This window comes from Berghia stephanieae, chromosome 5 (genome assembly GCF_034508935.2).
Source record: "Berghia stephanieae isolate SIO BIC M18660-M18661 chromosome 5, UCSD_Bste_1.3, whole genome shotgun sequence".
NCBI lineage: Eukaryota > Metazoa > Mollusca > Gastropoda > Nudibranchia > Aeolidiidae > Berghia > Berghia stephanieae.
This window is the reverse complement of record NC_088364.1, coordinates 63,726,061-63,750,275: the sequence shown is the minus strand read 5'-3', so window position 1 is coordinate 63,750,275 and position 24,215 is coordinate 63,726,061. Positions and strand designations below refer to the sequence as shown.

Here is a 24,215-nt window from a genome sequence, read left to right as displayed (position 1 = left end):
AATTTCTTCCGAGAGGGTATCTATTCCATGGTGCGGCGTTGGCAGAAGTGTGTCGACAGACTTGGCTGTTACGTAGAGAAATGAAGGACGAGTCAAGGTATGAACACGTGCAAGAATTTTGTTGATAGCATAAAAAACGCGGATTTTACAGGCATTTTTCGGTTAATTATGAAAGAGCCCTCGTATATTTAAAGGACGAGTTATCCTGCCAAATACTTAAAACGTGTCTTTCCAGAGTGTGGTTAAACAGGTATCATTTGAATAAAATATCCTTTCAAGATGAAGCCATACCTTGTAGAGAAGGTTGGTGGCCAATTCCAGTCTGTATTTGGGTGTGGCCACCAAGGGTTCGGCCTTGGGATGTAACTCAGATGCCAGGATACGTAGCGCCTCTGGAACAATTTGGAAGACAGACAAATGTTGAAGTTCGATAAAATGGCAAACGCTTTTATAATTTGACAGATTGCTGCAATGTCATCCTCTGGAACAATTTGGAAGACAGACAAATGTTGAAGTTCAAAATAAAACTTTTATATATTTGACAGATTGCTGCAATGTCATCCTCAAAACAGTTATGAACATTTATCTCATCTAATTTTCGAATATATTAATTGACTTACAATAAAACTAGCTCTAACTTCTCCAGTCATGTTAAAGGCAATAAACGTTTCTTTCAGACCTTCTTACTATTACGTAAAATTCGTAGAATGATCAAATTTTTGCTCCAATTCAGAACCTCATGACCATCTCTAAGTCATTGAAAATTATTGAAAATGAACGAAGGTTGATGCCAGAGTACAGAAGTTTAGGGATTTTTTAATCTTTGTGAGGGGAAATTGTTGATTTCTAAAGTTAACTATTGTGACTACAATTGTTAGCACCTAAAAATGAAGATTTTTAGTTTTTCAAGTAGGCAGGTCTGCTTTCTTTATAATTGAGCTTTTATATAGCACAATATCCACTAAGTGTACTCAAAGCGCTTTACAAAAGGTATCTGACCAACAGCAACACGTAACATAAAGAACGATACATGGCACCTGTAAGACGATAATACAATTTATTTCCGACAGAGAAAACGCTGTTAACGGCCTGGTACTATTTTCACACCTTAGTACGGTAAGAGAGCAAAGTCTTTTCCAAAGTCTCAACTATGCGCCGAGCGAGGCTAGAGCCCAGGACCGTCCGATCCGAAAGCGAGTGTCATACCACTAGACCACATAAGCAGGTCTGATTTCTGTTCTTAACAGCAGAACCAGCTTTTAATTTTGGCAGGAAACTATGTGTGGTCTTGTGCTTTCGGATCGGAAGGTCCTGGGTTCGATGTCGCTCGGTGCATAATTGAGTCCTTGGAAAAGGCCTTTTACTCATATTCTCTCACCATAATCAGGCGTCATGTCTCGTCCTACATGTTACGTGTTGTTGTTGGTCAGGGACCCTTGTAAAGCGCTTTGAGCACGTGTAGTTGATATTGCGCTATATAAAAGCTCAAGATTTTGGGTTTTTTGTCATTTAAGTTTCTTTTTTAACGAAACAAATTAAAAAGCCCAAATATTCATTTATTTCATATGCATTATTCTGTTACTGTTATTATTATTATTATTATTATTATTATTATTATTATTATTATTATTATTATTATTATTATTATTATTATTATTATTATTATTATTCTTATTATTATTATTATTATTATTATATTATTATATATTATTATTATTATTATTATTATTATTATTATTACTAGTAAAAATCCCCCAATTTCGCGGGGAAAGAACTATTTTCATTCGATATTGTACCCACCATCATTTAATGAGGGCACAATTGGTAAACAACGTTGTCTGTGTAACTTGGTACATCCTCTGTTGATTTTTCTGTGTGGCCCAACATGAAGTGTAAGCCACTATAGCCTCTGACCCGTGACACAGCAACATACAGTTATCCGTGTGTGAAAATAGGTTATGGTAAGAAAATCAACTGTATATATTTTCAATTCCATTGTATTTATTTTCCAACAACACTCTACACGTTGTCATATTTCACTTTCTAAACTGCATTACACAGTTCCTCCCCGCCTGCCCATTTTTCACTTCATTAATTGCGCACCTTTTATAAATTTCTAGTATTCTATTTTAATTAGTGATTCCTTACAAAGGAGCATACTAATTTCCTGCCAACCCATGTTTTGTTTATTCATCTCAACTACGCCACTACCACATTATCTCATTCATCTGTGGCGTTTCATTCATTCTGTTTTGTAGATAAATTAAATGTAATTAAATTGCAGTTTTTAAAATGCTTCTATATGAAGACAAATTGAATAAATAAACGCCTGACAAAAGATCAACGGTGAAAATACAAATTGAAAGAATACTGGGGATGTAGGAGCTTTCGGAATGTATCCCCTTTACTTAACTTATGGAAAAACAAACACGCTAGCACCGTTACTAAGACGTATTACTAACCCTAATAGAAAAAAAATCCTTCGATCTCGAACTAACCCTAATAGAAAAAAAGACCCTCGACTGCTTTGCACTACCTTTCAATACTTCACAAATCAAAATGGCGGCTGAAAATCAAAACAATGGTCAAAATCCATCTGTCAACTTTTGGTTGTTCTTCCTGTCGTAAAAACGCCAAACTGACAACTTTTTACAGTGACGTAATGGTTGTTTTTGAGAGTGTTAGTGTCGTCGGTACGTATTTTATGATATCTGTGAGACTCAACGAACTTTCAAACTGACTTTAAATTATAAAAGGAAATAAAGTTGTCAGTTTATCTATCTGTTAAAAATACATTTCTATTTTTCAAATCTTTCAGTAGAGTTGTGCGCCGCATAAATTTTTTTATTGACTCAAATAAGCATAATGTTCTCCACAAGGTTATATTTTTTTAAGAAAGGATTATTATTATTATTATTTTTATTATTATATATTATTATTATTATTATTATTATTATTATATTATTATTATTATTATTATTATTATTATTATTATCATATTTCATTATTATTATTATTATTATTATTATTATTATTATTATTATTATTATTATTATTATATCATTATTATTATTATTATTATTATTATTATTATTATTATTATTATTATTATTATTGTTATTATTATCATTTTTATTATTATTATTATTATTATTATTATTATTATTATTATTATTATTATTATTATTATTATTATTATTATTATTATTATTATTATTATTATCATTATTATTATTATTATTATTTATATATTTATTTATTTTTCAGAATTGATAATTTATATTGCAAAGCGCCCAGAGCTTGTGTTTTACACGAGAATGAGCGCTGTATAAATGTGTATTATTATTACTATTACTGAAAATGTGAAGATTTTGGAACTGCTGCTAACTGCTAAAAGGGTATTTGTTCTTTTCCTTTTACTGTTGGTGTTGTCTGAAGGAAAATTTTAGCACAAAATGTGTATATGTGTGTGTGTGTTAGAGAGTGAGTGTGTCTGTGTGTGTATCTATGTATGTGTGTGTGCGTGTGTGTATAAGTGTGGGTATAGCTGATGTGTGTGTGTGTGTATGTGTGTGTTTGTGTGTGTGATCAATAAGAATTTCATTAGATGACACTACTCACCAGAAATTGTTTCATCATTCAATATTTTTCCTTTCAGAAAAGCTTCAGTTTTGAGTGCATGAACCTGAACGTAATAAATAATGAAAAAATATTAACATTGTTTTCGAAATAGCTAACAACTATTAACTCGTTAGCTGTCGTGATATGGAAAACTCGTATTTAAAAATTTGGCCAGAAAAATATCGATCGATTTAAATGACCATTATCTCGGCAAAAACTCACAAGCCTGGGATTTCAATGACGACTTGATGAAGTCCCAGGTTTGAGAGTTTTTGCTCAGTTGAGGGTCAATTAAAGGACAAGTGTTCAGGCCAAAATTTTAGAGACGTATTTTTCCAGTTCACCGCAGTTATTTGGTTAATAAGATAAAAATACAATGACATTGGAATTGAACAATCCAAAGTGGGTAGTACAGATTATTAGCAACACATCATCAAAGAATCTTACTAAACACTTAACACAAGACGTGTTCAAGATGTTCTAACTACCCCAGTAAGCTACAAACAGCCTTAAAGAGAAGACACTCAGCTGCTAGAAGCTTTGGACTATGGAAAAAAATTAACAATAATGAATATAACAGATTCGAACATGAACAAGATGCCAAGCACGGAACGTTTTGGTTCAAAATCCTTTTACAGCCAAAAACAAAAACTATAATAAGATAAATGGGGGGTCAGAAAAAAAATCACGCCTGCACCTGGGATCATTCTTGTTTCCTCTGTCTGAACAGCGAATACTCTATCGACTGAGTTATCGGGACCCCCAAGAAGATGAATACATCACTTAAAATCCATCCAGATGGCAGCAACTTTTGTCGGCTCGTATCACAATCTGGAAACGTCGATTTGTTTACAAGATCACGTGACTGTGCCAACAAGACATGCCTAATACTCACATGCCGTATGACTTGAGTTTAGGAGATGCATTCATATTTTTATTGTTTTTGTTACTGGCTGAAAAAGGGTTTTGAGCCCAAAACGTTCCATGTGCTTAATACTTTTATACTCTCAGTCTGGATTTTAAAGTGATGTAATTATGTTTTTATAGTTGTTTTTATTTTGTTATCATTAGCCGAAGAAAGGTTTTGAGCCCGAAACCTTGATGTTTTTTAAAGCGTTATATTCATTATTGTTTATTACTTATTATAGAGAAATGAAATCTTTACGGGTAAACGGTTGAACATTCGTATGCTGCTCAATTCAAAGTGATACTAAGCTACTAGGTGGATTGTATAACGTAGGAATAAAAAATAATAGAGTTATTCAGGCTCAAACATCTTCTTCGAGCAACAACAACAACAACAAATAATGAAAAAATAAATACGTTCCGTGTTTGAAATTTTGTTATATTTTTAAGCTGTTTGAATTCAATTTTGACTTTACACTAATCAATACTTACATGTTCTGCACTGATTCCTCCCATGACAATACTGGGTTGGGCCAGAATTTTACGGTTTTCCACTGGAATCTTGAAGGCTGCATTAACGTAGGCGTGTGCATTCTGAAATGTTTAATATATTCAAAATATATAAAACTATATTATGAATCATAAGATAATCTGCTTTCATAAGATAGAGGGGATTTTTTGATAGGAAGTAATAGACACAGAGCACTCCGAATGATGATAACTTGATGTAACTCACAGGAGCTTAGAGGACGAATACTTAATTTCTAAATTCATAACTGTTAACAATGAGGAAGATCATTGTAGTTTTGGCATTTCTGAACACATAAAACAAAAATAGACTAAATAATATATATTTTCATGAAGAGCTTAAAATGTACAATAGAAAGCATATTGATAATAAACACCATAATTTTCTTTTTCATTTGAGCTTTTATATAGCGCAATATCCACTAAACGTGCTCAGATCACTTTACAAAGGGTCCCTGACCAACAGCAACACGTAACATGTAGAAACAGACATGACGTCTGTTAGGCGATAATACTTTTTTTTCAGACAGAAACAACGTTGTTAATGGCCATGTTCTCATTTTACACATGAGTACTGTGAGAGAATATGAGTGAAAAGTCTTTTCTAAGGACTCAACTGTGCGCCGAGCGTGGCTCGAACCCATGACCTTCCGATCCGAAAGCGAGTGTCATACCACTAGACCACATAGCCAAAACCAAGCAATGGGGCAAACTTTGGGTAGTAGGACATCTATGCATGTTGTTGATAGACATATCTCTCAACGAACGACCTCAAATTGAAAACACCCCGCTGTCGAGTGAAGGCTGGTGAACGCGCCTTTCAGCATTCTGGTCCAAGGTTGTGGAATTTACTACCACTAGAGATACGTTCTTCGTCTTCACTAGAGGAATTCAAGCGTCGATTGAAGACATTCTTATTCCGACAGGCTTTCTTTTGATTATGTGTATAATTAGCGTTGTTCGTGTACTGTGTTAGGGCTTCATGATTAAGTTAAGCTATGTTATGCGCCCAGAGCCCTCCTGATGAAGGGATGTTTGGCGCACTATAAATCTATACCATTATTATTATTAATTTGAAAGAGCTTTCTGCCAGCCCAGAGGTTTATCTAGAAAAATTATGAATGTGATAAGAGTCCTTACTTGCCACCTTGGTGTAATTTTGTATGACCTGTAGTGGTCTGTGGCATTCCATATTGGCAGCTCAAGGGAGGCAATCACTTTTCCTTTCATGTTAACATGTAGGAATTCCAGTAGGCTGTAATGGCTTGTCGATCCATGCTTACTGTCTGGAAACAATGTGGATAAAATATCTTAAAAGGATGACTATAACTTTTAAGGATTATTAAAATTAATCTTTTTCATACCACACATAAGGAAATCACCATATTCGACCCAAGGGTCTGGAAGTCACCATATTCCATTCATAGGGAATCACTACATTCATTATGATGCCGCCAATATTTTTTTTCATTCTGGATTGTTTTTTTTTGTTATTTGTTTATGTTTTTGTTTTTGTTTTGTTTTGTTTTGTTTTTGTTTTTTGTTGTTTTTTTTGGTAGGTTTTTTTTCTTTTTTTTTGGGGGGGGGGGGGGTGGGATGTACATCACAAAATTTAAAGACATTTTAATGCCGTGGTTGCCGTGGTTACCGTGGCTATAACAATATATAGACGGCTATATGATGTAATATGATATGATATAATATGATATGAAAAGAGATAGTATATGATATAATATGATATGATGTGATGTGATGTGATATGATTTGAAATAGGATATGATATGTGTGATATATGTAGCAATGACTATGAAAAATTTTTTTTCTCTTTTTGGGGAAAATTTTTGTCTAAAATCAAAGCCCTATCTCCACTGAGTAAAAATGTTTTTGAATTTTGAAAATCCATTCAAAAATAAACAATTTATGCAGTTTCAAAGGTGTCATTTATTTGGATGACCCGCAAAGAAGAAAAAAACGGGAAAATATGGGACGCTTTTTCGGCATTTTTTTTCGAACTTTGGGTGTATCTTGCGTAATAAGTGGATTAAAAGATTGAAACTTGAAGAGCAAATTAGGATGGTGTTTTGTAAAATACGGGGAAAGTACTCGTCATATTCATATGAAATTTTACAACCAAAAAGAAGAAATGTTCATGTATTACCTTGTCAGCGACAAAACCTCCACGCCCGTAGTTTTAGAAATATTTTACTCCAAAGAGTAAAAATCTATTTGTAACGGTCTTCTGGTAATCGCACGAGTTTTGTCGCTTGACATAATCTAAACTGACCCTTTGTCTAACTGTGTGCCAACTTTCAGTCATATTCATCAATAAACAGCGTCGTAATTAATTTTTTAAAATAGCATATACGAAACGGCTTCGTCCCATATTTTGACGCGAATTCGGGCACTTCGGAAGCGAAAAAGAGGCCCAAAGATTTGTGCGGGATAGTCATTGCTAATATATAATGATTGCTTTGATAGGATAGTATGATGTGATGTGATATGACATTATCTAATATGATATGATTTGATATGATTTGATATGACTTGATATATGATATGAATGGTATAATATGATAATAATTATGATATGATATGATACGATGCCATATGACATTATCTAATATGATATAATATGATACAATACGATATGATTTTATTTGATAAGATATGATATGATATGACATGATATGATGTGATATGATATTATTTCATATGATATTAATATAAGACACGCATACCAAAAATGTCCACTTTAGCTCCAACTGCTTCCATCATGGTGAACACATCAGAGGGAAAGTAAGGGTGTTCGTGTTTGATCATCAAGTTCCCAGCTATACAACCAGCCTGGGAAATCGACAGACAATAGATATAAAATACAAGATACACACAGAGCATTATTATCTCTATAGAACGCTGTTTTGTGGTGTCAATAACACATCTTGTATGTCAGAGCCCGGTCATTATCAGAAACGAATGGGGCACACACATGAGATATATAATAAAGATAAATAGAGAGTATAATTGTCTTTATAGAACGCTATCTTTTGATGTCAATAATAAATGATAAATGTCAGAGCGCGGCCATTATGGGAAAGGAATGGGGCACGGACAATAGATATTTAAAACAAGATAGATATAAGTATTCTTGTCTTTATAGAACGCTCTCTTGTAGTGTCACTAACAACTCGTGTATGTTAGGGCCATTGACATAGCAAGGTCTCAGGTCTGAGAATGTTTGCCAAGATGAGAATCAGAAGCCCAGGTCTTGAGAGGTTTTTCTTTTAGAGTTTTTGCCAAGATCAGAATCAGACGCCAAGGTTTGAGAGGTATGAGGGTCATTTAAGTAGATCGATATTTGAAGGATGAGTTTTCTGTCCTAATTACGTGTCTTTCGAGAGGGCGGCAAATAACCGGTCATATTGTCACAGGGGTAAAACTGCTCTATGTAAACGTTCCATACCAAGCTATAAAATAATGTATTTGTCTGTTAATGAATAAGGCATTCAACGGACAATATATATATATATATATTATATATATATATATTATATATATATATATTATATATATTCAGCCTTCTTTAAATACACCAATTATATAGGTAATATCCACTAAACGTGCTCAAATCGTATTATATGGGGTCTCTAGCTGACAGAAACATTTTCATATAGGACTACACATGACGCCTGTTTTACCATATGATTTTTTTCCCGAAAGATACAACGCTGTCAACGGTCGGGTACATATTTTACCCCTGAATACTGTGAGAGAATGTGAATAAAGATCCTTCTCCATGGGACTCAACAAAGCGCCGCTCAGAGCGTGACTCAGACCATGGACCTTCCGGTAAGAAAGCGATGTCATACCACTAGATCACATCGGCGCACTTTAAGACAAGATTAAATTGTTTTCCACTTACATTTCTGACCAGAACGCTGGCGACGACTTTGAGATGCCTTAGAACGCCTTTACAATAATGGTAGCCGGCCTTGTTTTCGAGATTCTTCATAATGTTCATGAACTTTGTCAACGTCGTGCCTGCTCCAACATGAATTCCTTTCTTGTTCTCCTGAGAGTGAGAGGGAGATATGAAATATGAATAGGGACAAAATTGTATACAAGACGGAGAATTCAGTTCTTTGTCACGTGGTATTGGTGACAGAAATAATCAATTAAAAATCAATTGTGAAAAAAAGGAGAATTTTCATTTCTCAATTGCACTTCAGGATAAAAAATTAAAAAAAAAAAAAAGAAAAAAAAAGAAAAAAAAAGAAAAACCTTCATAGACTTTATTTTTAAAGTAACGCTTCAGAGCCATTAGGCACATAGGGCTGGGATGTATCCCGGTTTTTATCGCGTGAAACAGACAATAACAATTGCTTGCTACCCTTTTAATAGAATACCAAACTATCGTAAAATATTTTCCTCGAGATTTAAGAGACCCAGTTACCTACCCAATCACAGCTAGATGTACAGGAGGGATCAGATAGAGCTGGGCTTAATCTTTTGATTGTAGATTAAAACAACAGATGATTTGTTTCTTTTTGATTTTGTTATTTTTCCTTTTTTTTAAATGGGAAGAGATTCATTGCTGGTCTGTCAACAAAATAGTTTACTGCAAACTCAACAAATCATATATTCAGAAAAAATAATATTTAACATTGCAATATAGAAATATACATATACAGAATATACGTAATGTAATATAACTTCAATGCACAAGTGTAGTTACTACTGATTTGATTATAATGTATTCTTGAAATATATTCAATCGTGGCATTATTTAGAACTAATTAAATGTGATTCAGTAAATTATTCATGCACATATAATATGCATAATTGCGAGAGCATAATAATAAAATAAAATATATAATATCAAAATAATAATAATAATTAATAATAATAAATTAATAAAATAAAAAAATAAATAATATAATAATATACAATAATAATAATATACATAATACATAATATATAAATAAAAAAATATAAAATAATATAATAACAATATAATACATAAATAATATAAATAAATAATAATAATAATAATATATATAATAATAATAATAATAATATATAAATTATAAATATATAAATATAATATAATAAATAATAAAATATAATATATAATAAAATAAATATAATAAAATATATAATAATAATAATAATAATAATAATAATAATAATAATAATAATAATAATAATAATAATAATATAATAATAATAATAATAATAATAATAATAATGATAATAATGTCTTGATGATGATGATGATGATGATGATGATGATGATGATGATGATGATGATGATGATGATGATGATGATATCATGGACATCTTTTTTCACAGTCATGTAAAAATTAAAGAAAAAGTCAAAATCTCATTGACAACATCATACCCAAATCTAATCTCATTTTCTCCGTCTTTTTCAGGTTAGAAATAATGATGGATTTGAATTACACAAAGTTGCCAATGTCTCATGTTTTTCTATCACGCACATTAAGTAATAGGAAATTGATTGGAAGATTCAGTTTAATCAACGAAAACAAACAATGCGGACGTTTCGGATTTCCCGAGTATCAATAAAACACGATGAATGAAACACTAAAGACGAACGAAAGATGTTAGTTCTCAGAAATATTATAATCAAAATACAATGATCCTCTTACCTTGACTTCGTGAAGTTCAGAAACAGCCCGCAAATCGATGTAAACCTCATAGGGTCCTTCGTGTTTGAAAATACCTGGAAAATAAGTCAATGTTGGAATATTATAGAATATTCTCAGAAAGCATTGCTTGCTTATTGGGTGTGGAACCAGTGTTGAGATTTTAAACTCGCGTGTAATGATATTTGTTACCTTTCTACTGTTTATATGTATGTCAACACTTCAATATTATTATGTTGTCTGTAAATACTTCTTCGCGGAATAATTGGTGTACATAATTCTATGGAGGATATAAAATACAAAGAATAAAATACTTCCTGGGTTTGAATGTAAACAATCGGCATTTGTCCACTTATTTTCCTCCATACATTTATTTCATCAATCGATTTCCATCATGAATCAGTCGACAATCAACAGGTGAAAAGCAAAAGGATCACACAGAAGGCAATTGGATAAAAACAGGTTGTTAATATTGTACAACTCATCAATTTAACACATTTTTCAAAAGCCACTCTCAGTGTAGTCCATCAGAGCCACGGAACCTATCCCGAAAAATAGCAATTGCTTGCCACCCATTTGATAACACTCTAGTCTATCGCAAAATACTTTCAACTAAATTTAACAGACCTAGCAATGCAATCACTGCTTGGTGGACAGTAGGGGTCCGAACAAAATTTCGACCACTCGGAATCGATCTCGGCGCCTTTGCGAATGAAGCGAGTGCTCTGCCAACTGCCAAGAATTGAGGGACTCCCGTTCTTCATTGTGCTGTGTGTGTTAGTTTACAAAAAAAATCAAACTCTATTTATTTGTGACACAAACCTGAGGCGGTATTTCCAAACAACAGCTTGACCGACTGTGTCTTGTGGTGCTGTAAGATTTTACCAAGTTTTTTCAGGTTCAGAGGTCGATACCATTTGGTGCCGTGTAAAGTCAGTTCCAGATTTCTGGGCAAAATGCCCTTATCGTGGACCTCTCTCTCCTTTGTCCCCCGGCACACCTCCCCAGTTTTAGGACACAGATGCTTGTTCAGGTCCTATGGAAGTAAAACAGACAGATGTTTAATAATATGAATACTATCTCTGTCTCACTGCGATATCCAGGTTTTTACAGGGCATTCAAGACACCCCTGTATACCGTAATGATAACATGATTACTATCCCTGTCTCACCGCAATATTCAGAATTTTCCTAGCATTCAAGACACCCTTGTATACCATAATAATAACATGAATACTATCCCTGTCTCACGTCGATATCTAGTCTTATCCATAGCATTGAAGGCGCCCCATGTATACCGTTAATAAAAACATGTATACTATCCCCGTCTAACCTCAATGTCCACAGCCTTTTCCGGGGCATTCGAGTCGGAGCCAAATGTCTTCATAGCATCCAAGATTGATCTGTAGCCGGTACAGCGACACAGGTGTCCGTCAAACGAGTCTTCTATGTCCTGCTGGGTGGCCTTGGGTTTCTGATGGAGCAATCTGGAAGATATAGACATCGACAGGTGTTTGAGCATTTATCTAGCGCAATACCCCCGAACAAGCTCAAAGCACTTTCAAAAGAATCACTAGCCAATAGCAACACGTAAACAAGACAGGATGTCTATTTTAAAAAATACAATGATGTTAATTAAAGGCCAGGTACTCATTTTACACCTGAGTACGGTAGAGAATGTGAACTCTCCTTTTTTGGGGATGAAATATTAGCTAATAATTATTATAATCATCATCATCAGCATCAGCAGCATCATCCTAATTATTATTATTATTATTATTATTATTATTATTATTATTATTATTATTATTATTATTATTATTATTATTATTATTATTATTATTATTATTATTATTATTATTATTATTATTTTATATTATTATCATCATCATTATTTTTTTAAATTTATAATGTATTTACCAAGAAAAAAAAGTTTGCATCGACATAGCATGCCTGTGGAGTCCTGATAGCTTCGTTGGTAGAGCACTTGCTGCACAGACAAGGGGGCAGAGATCTATCCAGATTGTCTTTTCGACCACCTGTCTACCTAGCTGTTAGATTTGGTGGAAAATACTTTGCACTAGACTAAAATCCTATTCTAAGGGTAGCAGGTATTTGCTAGTGTCTGTTTCATTCAATAGAAAGCAGGATAAACTTCAGCTCCATAGGTCCAATGGCCCTGGCAGACTTCTCTCTCTCTCTCTCTCTCTCTCTCTCTCTCTCTCTCTCTCTCTCTCTTTCTCTCTCTCTTTCTCTCTCTCTCTCTCTCTCTCTCTCTCTCTCTCTCTATATATATATATATATATATATATATATATATATATATATCTTCTCTCTCTCTCTCTCTCTCTCTCTCTCTCTCTCTCTCTCTCTCTCTCTCTCTCTCTCTCTACATTACATGACTTCCCCTGTGGCTTAGACTCACTTGGTTCCATTATTGTTTAGAGCTTAGAGAGTGTTGTGGTATGGTGGTCTCCTAACACCCAGACCCAGAGCTGGAGTTTATCCCTATACCTCTGGCAATTAACGGACAGTAACAACAATTGCATGCTACTCTTTAAACAGGACATTAGTCTATTATAAGATACATTCCACAAAATCTAAGGGACCCAGATACCCAACTAAGTAGTCGACAAAAGGTAATTGCCTTTCCGAGTGTCGTCTTTGAGTTTCAATCTCCGTGTACATAGAGTCTCAAAGAAACTTCCATTGGCCTAAATATAGAATTGACAGTCGACGATGGACATCATTGCAGTCTCTAACAGTCGCCAGTCAATATCACGTGCTATTCCGCATGTGTTGCTAATTTCCTCTTTGAAAAAATTTTGCTATTAAAGTATGAAAGCGGGTATCTATTCAACTATTGTGCACTAGAGAGTGTTATGTTACAAGCACAAAACAGCCGAATTAGCCACCGTCCTTACAACGGGCCACTTCTAGGCAAGTGACTAGCTAGTCCAAAAATAAAAAGCGTTCATGAAATCATTTTTTTTAGCCACTTGCTCCGTTTAGGCTTAAGACTAGCAAGTCATTTACTAGTCTCGTAAATTACTAAATCTAGTCCTCGTTCATGAAAACGGGCCATGAATAAGCTGCTACACAGAGACATTCCATATGTACTTTTTGATCCTCGAATTCTCCAAACTTACCCATACATGGACATGACAAACCCGGGACTGCAGTATCCACATTGTGTCCCGTTGTATTTGGCCAGCCGTTCTTGGATTGGGTGGAACCCGTTCTTCTGACTCCCAATGCCCTCCACCGTACTGATCTGCCACCCGTCCACACTGTACAGGGGGCACATGCACTGGTGATCGAAACAATGGGAAAACATGTAATGAAAAATGCATGTTCTCTTAGTAGTTTTATGTCTTTTATTGATCGAAAGTTTTAAAAGTTTTGTGCGGCTATGTGGTATTGTGGTGTGACAATCGCTCTCGGATCGGAGGTCCTGGTTTCGAGCCTCGTTCGACGCATAGTTGAGTCCTTGGAAAAGGTTCTTTACTCACATTCTCTCACCCTAATCAGGTGTTAAATGAGTACTTGGCCGTCAACAGCGTTGTCTCTGTTGTAAAGAAAAGTGTGATATCGTCTAACAGGCGGCATGTCTCGTTCTAATAATAATAATAAGAATAATAATAATAATAATAATAATAATAATAATAATAATAATAATAATAATAATAATAATAATAATAAAGTATTCTTCTATAGCGATAAATACCGAAATCTCACAGCGCTTTACAATATCACTTTTTAAACCATAAAAACACCCATACTTATCAAAAGACACATACAACTGTCGCATAAACTAACTCTGCAAGTTTTACAAAATGAAATAAATAAAAAGTGATATTCAAAAAATGAGAACTGAAAATAAAACGAATAATTAACTCATCGAGCAGAAAACTCCTACGATTAAAGAAATATCCGGAAAAGATAAGTTTTCAGCTTTTTCTTAAAATCTTTGATGCTACTCACGAGCCTTCCTTACAAAGAAAGCTTGTTCCAAATGGAAGGTCCTGCTTTGTCGAAAGATCTATTGCCGAAATTAGTAAGCCGTGCTATTGGCACTTTTATTAGCTGCATCTCCGGTGACCTAAGCTGACGAATTGAGAAGTAGGGAACCACCCGTTCTTGAATGTTGCTCGGAGATAAGGAATTTAATGCGTTGAAACAAAAAGGGTAATTTTGTATTCGAATTCTGAGCATAGCTTTTACGCTTGTTTTCTCGTGTGGACTAATGCTCAGAACCATTCTGGCAGCCATTTTCTGAATATTTTGGAGTTTGTCAACTTTCTTGTCAGGGAGGCCCATCTTTTTTTTCTAAATGATGTTCTACGTGTTGCGAATTGCTGTTGATCAAGGACCGTTTGTAAATCGCTTTGAGCACGTTATGATTCAATATGTAACCTATTCCTTATTTGTCCTCGAAGGGCTAGTTACATGCACACTACCTTCAAGGAAAACGTGTGTATGTGTGTGTGTGTGTGTGTGTGTGTATGTGTGTGTGTGGGGGGGGGGGTCTGTATGTGTGTATCGTATGCATGGAGACCACAGACACTTACGGAGTTGATACCCATCGTGACTGCCTTGTTCCCACCAGACGTGTGTGTGTGTGTGTGTGTGTGTGTGTGTGTATGTATCGTGTACAAGGAGACCACAGACACTTACGGAGTTGATACTCATCGTATCCGCCTTCATCCCACCAGACGTGTGTGTCACAGTGACAGCACAGCATCCACAGCCCGCCTCCTTACACATCACCTTGGTTCCTTTCAGACCTGCGACGTCCCGGATGTAGTCGTTGAGCGTTGTGTTTGGCGGGAACTTGTCCAATACTGTCAGCAGACGAGACAAAGAGGGGGAACTCTCGTTAATTAAAGTTAAATTAGATAACCACGACATTAAGACAATAGAATTCAATAATAGTCTGATGTCACGTCCGACCAGCAACGAGGAGCTTAAACAAAGAAAATCGGTACTTTTTATTCTTCGTGCTGGCTAGAACATTTTCACATGCCATGTGATCAGAATCTATAAACGTCAAAACATGATCAGATTTATATTATTCTCCTCTGAATACACTTTTCTGCACGTCGGATAAGTATTACATAAGGGCAGTAATGGGAATAATGGCGTCCGCCATTGCTCCGATAGTTTAGAACCAGTTACTGGGCGTCATGTGAAATAACGGAAACAACCCTTGTAAAACCTCTGTCTTTGTATTTATTTGAGTTATGTCCCCTGTTAAGCATGATGATTGAAGACAACTCACAATACAGACCGGTGTTCATCTTGATCCTAATCATAATATCATTTTCATCGTCACAATCAGGTCAAAGACCTCGGCGTAAATGTGGCATAGCGTCTCAGAAAGGTGTTGTGTTGTTTGGGAACATGTCCGATGCTGTCGGGCAGGACAATGGTGAGGGTGTGGGTTACCCCCTATACTTCATGGGCTGATATTTGATCCATGGACTCAACCATTTAACAAAATATCCCTACTTCCAACAAAATATCCCTTCTTCCAACAAAATATCCCTACTTCAAACAAAATATCCCTACTTCCAACAAAATATCCCTACTTCCAACAAAATATCCAAACTTCCAACAGAACATCCCTACTTCCAACAAAATATCCCTACTTCCAACAAAATATCCCTACTTCCAACAAAATATCCCCACTTCCAACAAAAATATCCCCACTTCCAACAAAATATCCCCACTTCCAACAAAATATCCCAACTTCCAACAAAATATCCCTACTTCCAACAAAATATCCCTACCTTAAAATAAATATCCAACAAGATATTCCTACGTTCAACATTGAAATAATATATTATATGGACCCATCAAAGCCCCCCCCCCCCCCCCCCCCCCACCTGTCGTATTTTAAATAGCTTAGGGGTTTATCAAGTTTAAATCCGGTACTGTGGAAATTATTCTACCCCTCTCCCTAAATAGTAACGGGTAATGATATGTTTACAATAATAATTTGTGACGTCAGATTAACAAGCGGCAATTTCACAAAAAATCTGATTCTTTAAAAAGAAGTATCATTTGAATGTTTTTGAAGATGTCTTTTATTCAAAGATGACGAAATAGGAATCGATTGAGGGGTAGAATAAATTATTTTTCACACTCTTATTGTTTGGAGTTCGACCTCTGTCGCTGTTCTTAACGCGCATTCGCAAGCTCGTGCAGCAGATGGGAACACATCCGGAATTCCACAAAGCAAGAGTTTAAGAATCGTATATTATTCCACCCCTCTCATTGGAAAACCCTGTCATTTTTTACGTAATCGTTGAATAATGCTTTGCACGCGTTGAATAAAAATTGTATTCAACGATTGTAGAATATTTGCGCACATTATTTTATTAAAATAGTAATTTCTGGGCATTAATACAAATCCTACATTTTTAGATTTCGACAAATTGTCATTCAAGCAAAAGGAGACAGATACACATTATGGTGAATAGAAGTACTAATAGCATAACATTTGATTACAAAACATCTAATAATCTTACTTGGAGGGGTAGAATAAAGGTATTCTCTCATTCTTTCTACATATTAAACTCGTTATATTTTTATCGAGCAATAACAAATATTCGCAAGCTCGTTGTGTTATTGGGCACGATAAAAATATCTCATTTAATTAAATACAAAGAGATGAAAGAATTGCATATTTTACCAGGAAAATACCTCACTGACAGCAACTTGAGTTATATTTTTCCAAGAGCGAGAAACAATGCCCCGACTACTAACTTTGCAGAACTGCATTGCGGCTTACGCCTGGGTTGTTTTGGTCTTTCCACGAGAGATAAACTCTAGGTTAAAATAAACACTGAGAACGAGTATAGAGAATTTTATATTTAATTTTAAAAAATAACGTTGACCTTTTATATAGCGCAATATCCACTAACGTGCTCAAAGTTCTTTACAAGGGGTACCTGACCAACAGCAACACTTAACATGTTGGCTCCGACATGAGGCCTGTTTTCCGACAGAGACAACGCTGTTAACGGCCAGGTACTCAGTTTACACCTGAGTACGGTGAGAGAGGGTAAGTAAAGGCCTTTTCCAATGACTCAACTATGCGCCGAGCAAGGCTCGAACTCAGGACCTTCCGATCCGAAAGCGTGTGTCATACCACAGTTCAACATGTCTCATTTCCACATTTTGAAAAGTAAACCTGCCATTTTTTGTGAGTCTAAGAGGAAAAAACGTGTCTCTGTCTTCTTTGCCAATCAAAACAATACCGTGAATGTTTTGGAAGTTCAACTTTGACCTTTTGATTCCAGGGTGTCCGATAGATTTGAAAAAAGACACTAACGTGTATTTTATTTAAAAGTCTTAATAACCTAAATTGTTATGTCTTCATTAAAGCAATGGAAATACTCTCAAACCAAAACTATCTCCATAACAACAATCAAGCCTATAATTGGGTATTGGTGATATGCGTTTATCAAAAATACTCACAACATCCGCCAGCCGGATATAACGTAGCAACACAAAAACTGTGTGTAACCTTGTACGTTTATCGTCTGATTTATAGAATTTAGTGAGAACTTATCATTAAAATGGCGGTCTAAAAGTAGTAACAAAAAGCCGAGGGACGTGAATTTCGTTCCATCTATATAAAAAAACGTGGGTAACTATGTGGATATCACGTGATAAGTTTTCAAGGTCAACTCCCCGTTTTGTTTACTTTATGTCCTTGATATAAATCATTAACTTACAAACGTGTCCTTGAACATGTTATTTGAATATATATATATATATTATATATATATATATATATATATATATATATATATATATATATATATATATATATATATATATATATATATATATATATATATATTATATATATATTTGTTAATCTGACAAAAGATAAAAAGTAATTTTAAAATTTAAGGTTTTCAAATTGAGTTGAGTGTTCAAATGTTTATTTGCAGAGAAACTTTTTCATGGATTTACCACTGTGTTTATCTCCATTGATGAAGAACTCGATGTCACGTGAATCGCCCATTCTGAAAGAAAAGAAACGGAAAGAACATATGAAGTCGATCAAGGCATAAAAAAAATAACAACAGACAGCAAGACGAACGTAAAAAAAGGTTTAGTAAACAGAGGGCACCAGCTTCAAAGGGCCAACCCACACCGGAGACTGACTCCGAAGACCCGGCACTGTCGTACTCTGCCGTCGACCGGATAAAGACATCGGTCACAGCCATAATACTAGAGAGTTTGCGCAAATGGGGACGATAAGAGACTAGACGACGATTGGGATTGTTTGGAAGCTTCAACTCTGCCCACTTGTCATTATGACATCCGAAATGCTGTCATCTACATCTACGCCAGAGAGGGTGGAGCCTGCCATGAAATAACACTTTATGGAGCCCTAATTTCATCATAAAAGTTCTGTCCACTGACAGGTGGGTGGGTATCGCTTTCCAGAATGTATGTCCTTATATGAGATCCTGAGATTTTTGACCAATCAACGATTGCTCTTTTGATAGCTCGCTTGTCAACATGTGTCAGCTCAGCCCTTGATTTATGTACATGCATTACAGGCGGTATATGTTTTGTAACTTCGACCGAAAGCGACGAATTGTTATCTAATACCAAAAGCCCTACTTTGGCTTGGATAACAAAGTCTTAAAAATATTTTTTTAAGCGTGAGCTTTTATATAGGGCAATATCCACTTAATGTGCTCAGCGCTAGACAATGGGCCCTGAGCAACAACAACAACAACACGTAACATGTAGAACGAGACATGACATGACGCCTGTTAGGCAAAATTACATTTTTTTTCCCGACAGAGACAACGCTGTTTAACGGCCAGGTACTCGTTTTACACCTGAGTACGGTGAGAGAATGTGAGGAAAGAGCCATTTCTAAGGACTCAACCATGTGCCGAACGAGGCTCGAACCGAGGACCTTCCGACCCGAAAGCAAGTGTGATACCACAAGACCACATAGCCTCACAATTCGTATTTATAAATTTGGTCAGAAAACTCATCCTTCAATAAAAATCGATTAAAAAGATTCAAACCTAGGACTTATGGAAGTACATCATGGAAGTCCCAGGTTTTAAAGAACGGCGGCATTGTGAAATTCTATACCCAAAAGAGGAGAATAAAAACTAACACTAAACTGCTAAAAATCTGTGGAGTCCTAAATGTTATGAAAAAAGTGAATATGACAGCTTCAAGAAAATAACAAAAATACTGGACACGGAACGTTTCTGGCTAAAAACCCTTCTAAAGTCAATAACAAAAACAAAACAAAAAAAAACTTTACTATATCATTTAAAATCCAGAAATACTTCAGAGAAATATTTGCCATGATTTGTCCTGCAAAGATAGTCCTTTTAGCGGGAAGGTACTCGTTTTACACCCGAGTATAGGAGAGAATGTCAGTAAAGAGCTTTTAACCAGGGACTCAATTCTTAAGCGACCACAGCAATGGGACTCGAACCAGAATCCTATAGGTCAAGTCAGAAGTCGTGGGTCAAACCACTGGACCATAGCGTCAAAGTAATAATAAGCTGCTAGAAGTTGTGTACTGTCGAAACCTATTATCTCGGGTTTACTCCCCACTAGTGTACACCCTCCCTGAGTCCCAGGTTCACTCTCCACAGCTGCCGGCGGGTTTCGTAAAAAAGTACTACCCCCCTGGTATTGCTTTTTTTACGAAACCCGCCAAAACCCATTGTCTCAGGTTCACTCCCCATCGGTGTACACCTCCCTGAGTCCCAGGTTTACTCCCCACTGCTGCCTACTTCCCATAACTTTGTCGGATATTGTTGCAAAGTGAACTAGAGCGAGGTGACTTGCTCAAGCCCACACAGCGCAGCGGCGGGTAATTGAACTCTTTACCTTTCGGGTACGAAGCAAAGACCGTACCACTGAACCACGCTGCCCCTCTGAAACTTTGTATCAAATCCATTCTATCTTATCTCATTTAAAACCGTGTTACTCTCCAGGTTACAAGCCAGCTGTCGGGATGATAACATTAAATTTTGTTTGATTTGAATTCATCAAACACTTATTGAATTGAGTCACTGTCACAGACCGGTGGTCCATACATGCATTATGATATCTGATCGGCATTTGACATACAAAATGCAAGAGCTGTAATACTGATACATTCGATGAACAAACGGAGATAACCATAGAAGTTTGAGCTTTTAAAATTAAGCTTTTATATAGATATTGTGAGCTTGGCTAAGAATATCATAACATTGCCATCCGGAAGTAAAAAGGACAAATACACAAAACTATGTGTAACATTAAACATTGATGTCTGGTTAATACAGTTTAGTGAGAATTACTCACAAACATTGATGGCAAAAAAACAATAACAAAGGCCTGGGTGATGTCAGCTTTGTTCTACCTATAGCGCAATATCCACTAAAAGTGCTCAAAGCGCTATACAAAGGGTCTCTGATCAACCACAACACGTAACCTTTAGAACGAGACTCTCGCCTGTTAGGCGATAGTACAATTTTTTTTCCGACAGAGACAACGTTGTTAACGGACAGGTACTCATGTTACACCTGAGTACGGTGAGATAATGTGAGTAAAGAGCCTTTTCCAAGGACTCAACTATGCGCCGAGTGAGGCTCTAACCAATGACCTTCAAATCCGAAAGCGAGTGTCATACCACGAGACCACATAGCCGCATAGACGCGATGGTTGAAGTACCAGACATCATGAAGCGCGTTTAGCATATATTATATATATATATATATATATATATATATATATATATATATATATATATATATATATATATATATATATATATATAAAGACAACACCAAAAAGTGTGCGGTCTATAATTTTTTTCTTATCATTTGACACTTCTGATCTAGGGAATGAGATTAGCGGAAGAGTAGAGTCTCTTGATTGGACGTCGCCCATAGTCTGTGACGTCACGTCATTCCCTATAATGTGGCCGTGAAATGCTGTGTCATTGTTTACTTAGCGAGTCAGCAGCAATCGACCAGTTCAGCGGATTGCTGCTATTCACGGTGTCAGCAAAATGTCAGAAGGGTGCGTTGTTGTTGGTTGTCTGTCAGGCTATGGGGAGCGCGGTCGGTTTTCGGGCCTTGAAAGAAAATGGACTGATGAAGAATAACGTAGTTAAAAAGATAATAATTAAAAAAAAAAATTAAATTGAACTTATATATAGCGTACTATCCACTAAACGTGCTTAAAGCGCTTTACAAGGGGTCCCTCGCCAACAGCAACATTTAACATTTAGGAAGAGACATGACGCCTGTTAGGCGATATTACAATGTTTTCGGACAGAGACAACGCTGTTAACAGACAGGTACTTATTTTACACCTGAGTACGGTGAGAAAATGTGAGTAAAGAGCTTTTTCCATGGACTCAACTATGCGCCGAGCGAGGCTCGAACCCAGGATCTTCCAGTCCGAAAGCGAGGGTCATGCTACAAGACCACATGGACGCCTTTATTTATTCCACAGGGAGAAAACAGAAAAAATTGTGGGGTTTTTTTTTTAAATTTCTGGTCATTGAACCCGTTCACTCTGGAATAAATATGTATTTAAAGATTTGGCCAGAATGTTGTCCTTCATATATCGATTGATTTAAATGACCCTCATCTTGGAAAAATAAAACTCTCAAACCTGGGACTTCGCGAAGTCTTCCTTCAGGTTCCAAGCTTGAGAGCTTTTTGTCAAGATAAGATTATGTAAGTAGTAAGACTCGCAGTCTGAATGACGTTTGCTGAGAATTGTGTGATTCAGTCACAGATTAAAAAAAAAAAACGATGAGTATAGCTGCTCTCTCCATTCATGTTGTAAATTGTTTCCATTGGTCACGGTCCTGGGCCAGCCAGAGTTTTGAGGTTCTCAAGATAAGAGGAGAGTCATTTAAATCGATCAATATTACCAGGACGATTTTTCTGACCAAATTTTTAAACACATGTTTTCCAAGACTACGGCAGTTAATTAGATAATGTAAAAATCTACTGGACAAATTAGATTTATCTCTCACATATACCACACCGTATAGAACGGTTAGGTACGACGTGCGCTTATTTTCAGGTCTGATAACCCAATTTATTATGAGCCCATTGTTGTAATGGAAATCTCAACAACAAAAAAAGACGCAGAATATTGTCCATTACATCCATGTTAAACTTGGCTTATATTTGCGTCCGGATGTCAGACCTGCATATGTGTGCACGTCGGTAGGGCACACTTAATGATAATAAGTTTTTCAACAGTGACTTAGCAACTTTTATTGACCCCCATAATATATAGGAAGAGAGGGGTGGGTGAGAGAGAGTGAGGGTTGGGTGGGAAGAGAGGGGTGGGTGGGAGAGAGGGGTGGGTGAGATAGATAGATAGATAGAGAGAGAGAGAGAGAGAGAGAGAGAGAGAGAGAGAGAGAGGGGGGTGAGAGAGGGGGGTGGGTGGGAGAGAATTCCGTAAAGGGAGGGAATTCATTTATACTCTCATGCATGTTTTCTCTGTGTTTCTATTCAAGCTTTGAACGGAATATCACGGTTCCTTGGCTCCATTCATCTCTCTTAAAATCAAAAACAAAACAAAGAAACTAAAGAAAGAAAAATAAAACAAAACAAACACGCTCTCGTGTATCGATTGGTCCCTAAGTGCGGCTATGTGGTCTTGTGGTATGACACTCGCTTATGGATCAGAAGGTCCTGGGTTCGAGCCTTGCGTATAGTTGAGTCCTTGGAAAAGGCTCTTTACTCACATTCTCTCATCGTGCTCAGGTGTAAAGTTAGTACCTGGCCGTTTAAAAGGGTTGTCTCTGTCGGGAAAAAAATTGTAACATTGCCTAATAGCCGTCATGTCTCGTCCTAAATGTTAAGTGTTGCTGTTGGTCAGGGACCTCTTGTAAAGCGCTTTGAGCACGTTTAATGGATAATGCGCTATATAAAGCTCAACTTTTGAAAATATAGTTGCAAAGTCAATTCTGATGATGTAAAATTAAATTTTTAAAAATATAACCATTGTATATAATAAGGCTTTTTCATAGACAAATTGAATTGCTGTGTGCGATTAACTATGTGGCTGTTTCCAAAGAAGAGGAACAAGGAGAATAGGAAGGGGTAAAGGAGGAAGAGGGAAGGAGGAGGATATGAGAAAGAGGGGGAGAAGAAGTTAGAGGAGGAGGAGGGGGAGTGGAAGAAAAGGATGATGAGACAGAGGAGGAGAAGGAGGTGGTGGAGGAGGAGGAGGAGGAGGAGGAGGAGGAGGCGGAGGAAGATGAGAAAGAGGAGAAATGGATGCGGATACATTGTTTGTGCATGATAGAAGTAAGAAAGGCGAAGAAATAAGAGGAGAACGGTAGGGGCTGCCTGAAGCCTGGGATCGTGAAAATACTAACGATAGAGTGAAAATGAAGAACTATTTAACTTGGGTTAATTCCCGTTTATTGCTTGTTTCCCGACAAACCGATTTCTATTTTAAAAATCAA

The 24,215-nt window shown here is 36.1% G+C and overlaps 1 protein-coding gene across 9 annotated transcripts in view; it reads right to left on the bottom strand.

The window, feature by feature from the left end:
- Positions 1-24,215, bottom strand: part of LOC144973384 (uncharacterized) — a 226,549-nt gene that overhangs the window by 40,696 nt on the left and 161,638 nt on the right. For 5 of the 9 annotated variants that reach the window (XM_078915738.1, XM_078915735.1, XM_078915737.1 and 2 more), the window contains 12 exons: positions 18,710-18,762; positions 15,398-15,564; positions 13,870-14,030; positions 12,054-12,207; positions 11,544-11,757; positions 10,725-10,798; positions 8,975-9,124; positions 7,794-7,899; positions 6,196-6,341; positions 5,020-5,121; positions 3,622-3,685; positions 292-392 (listed from right to left, as the gene is read on the bottom strand). In XM_078915738.1, the coding sequence (XP_078771864.1) occupies positions 292-392; positions 3,622-3,685; positions 5,020-5,121; positions 6,196-6,341; positions 7,794-7,899; positions 8,975-9,124; positions 10,725-10,798; positions 11,544-11,757; positions 12,054-12,207; positions 13,870-14,030; positions 15,398-15,564; positions 18,710-18,762 (1,492 nt within the window). Of the gene's footprint in view, positions 1-291; positions 393-3,621; positions 3,686-5,019; positions 5,122-6,195; positions 6,342-7,793; positions 7,900-8,974; positions 9,125-10,724; positions 10,799-11,543; positions 11,758-12,053; positions 12,208-12,640; positions 12,846-13,145; positions 13,437-13,869; positions 14,031-15,291; positions 15,297-15,397; positions 15,565-18,709; positions 18,763-24,215 lie in introns of those variants that run through there. The other 4 variants (XM_078915740.1, XM_078915743.1, XM_078915742.1 and 1 more) reach the window with 4 other exon arrangements.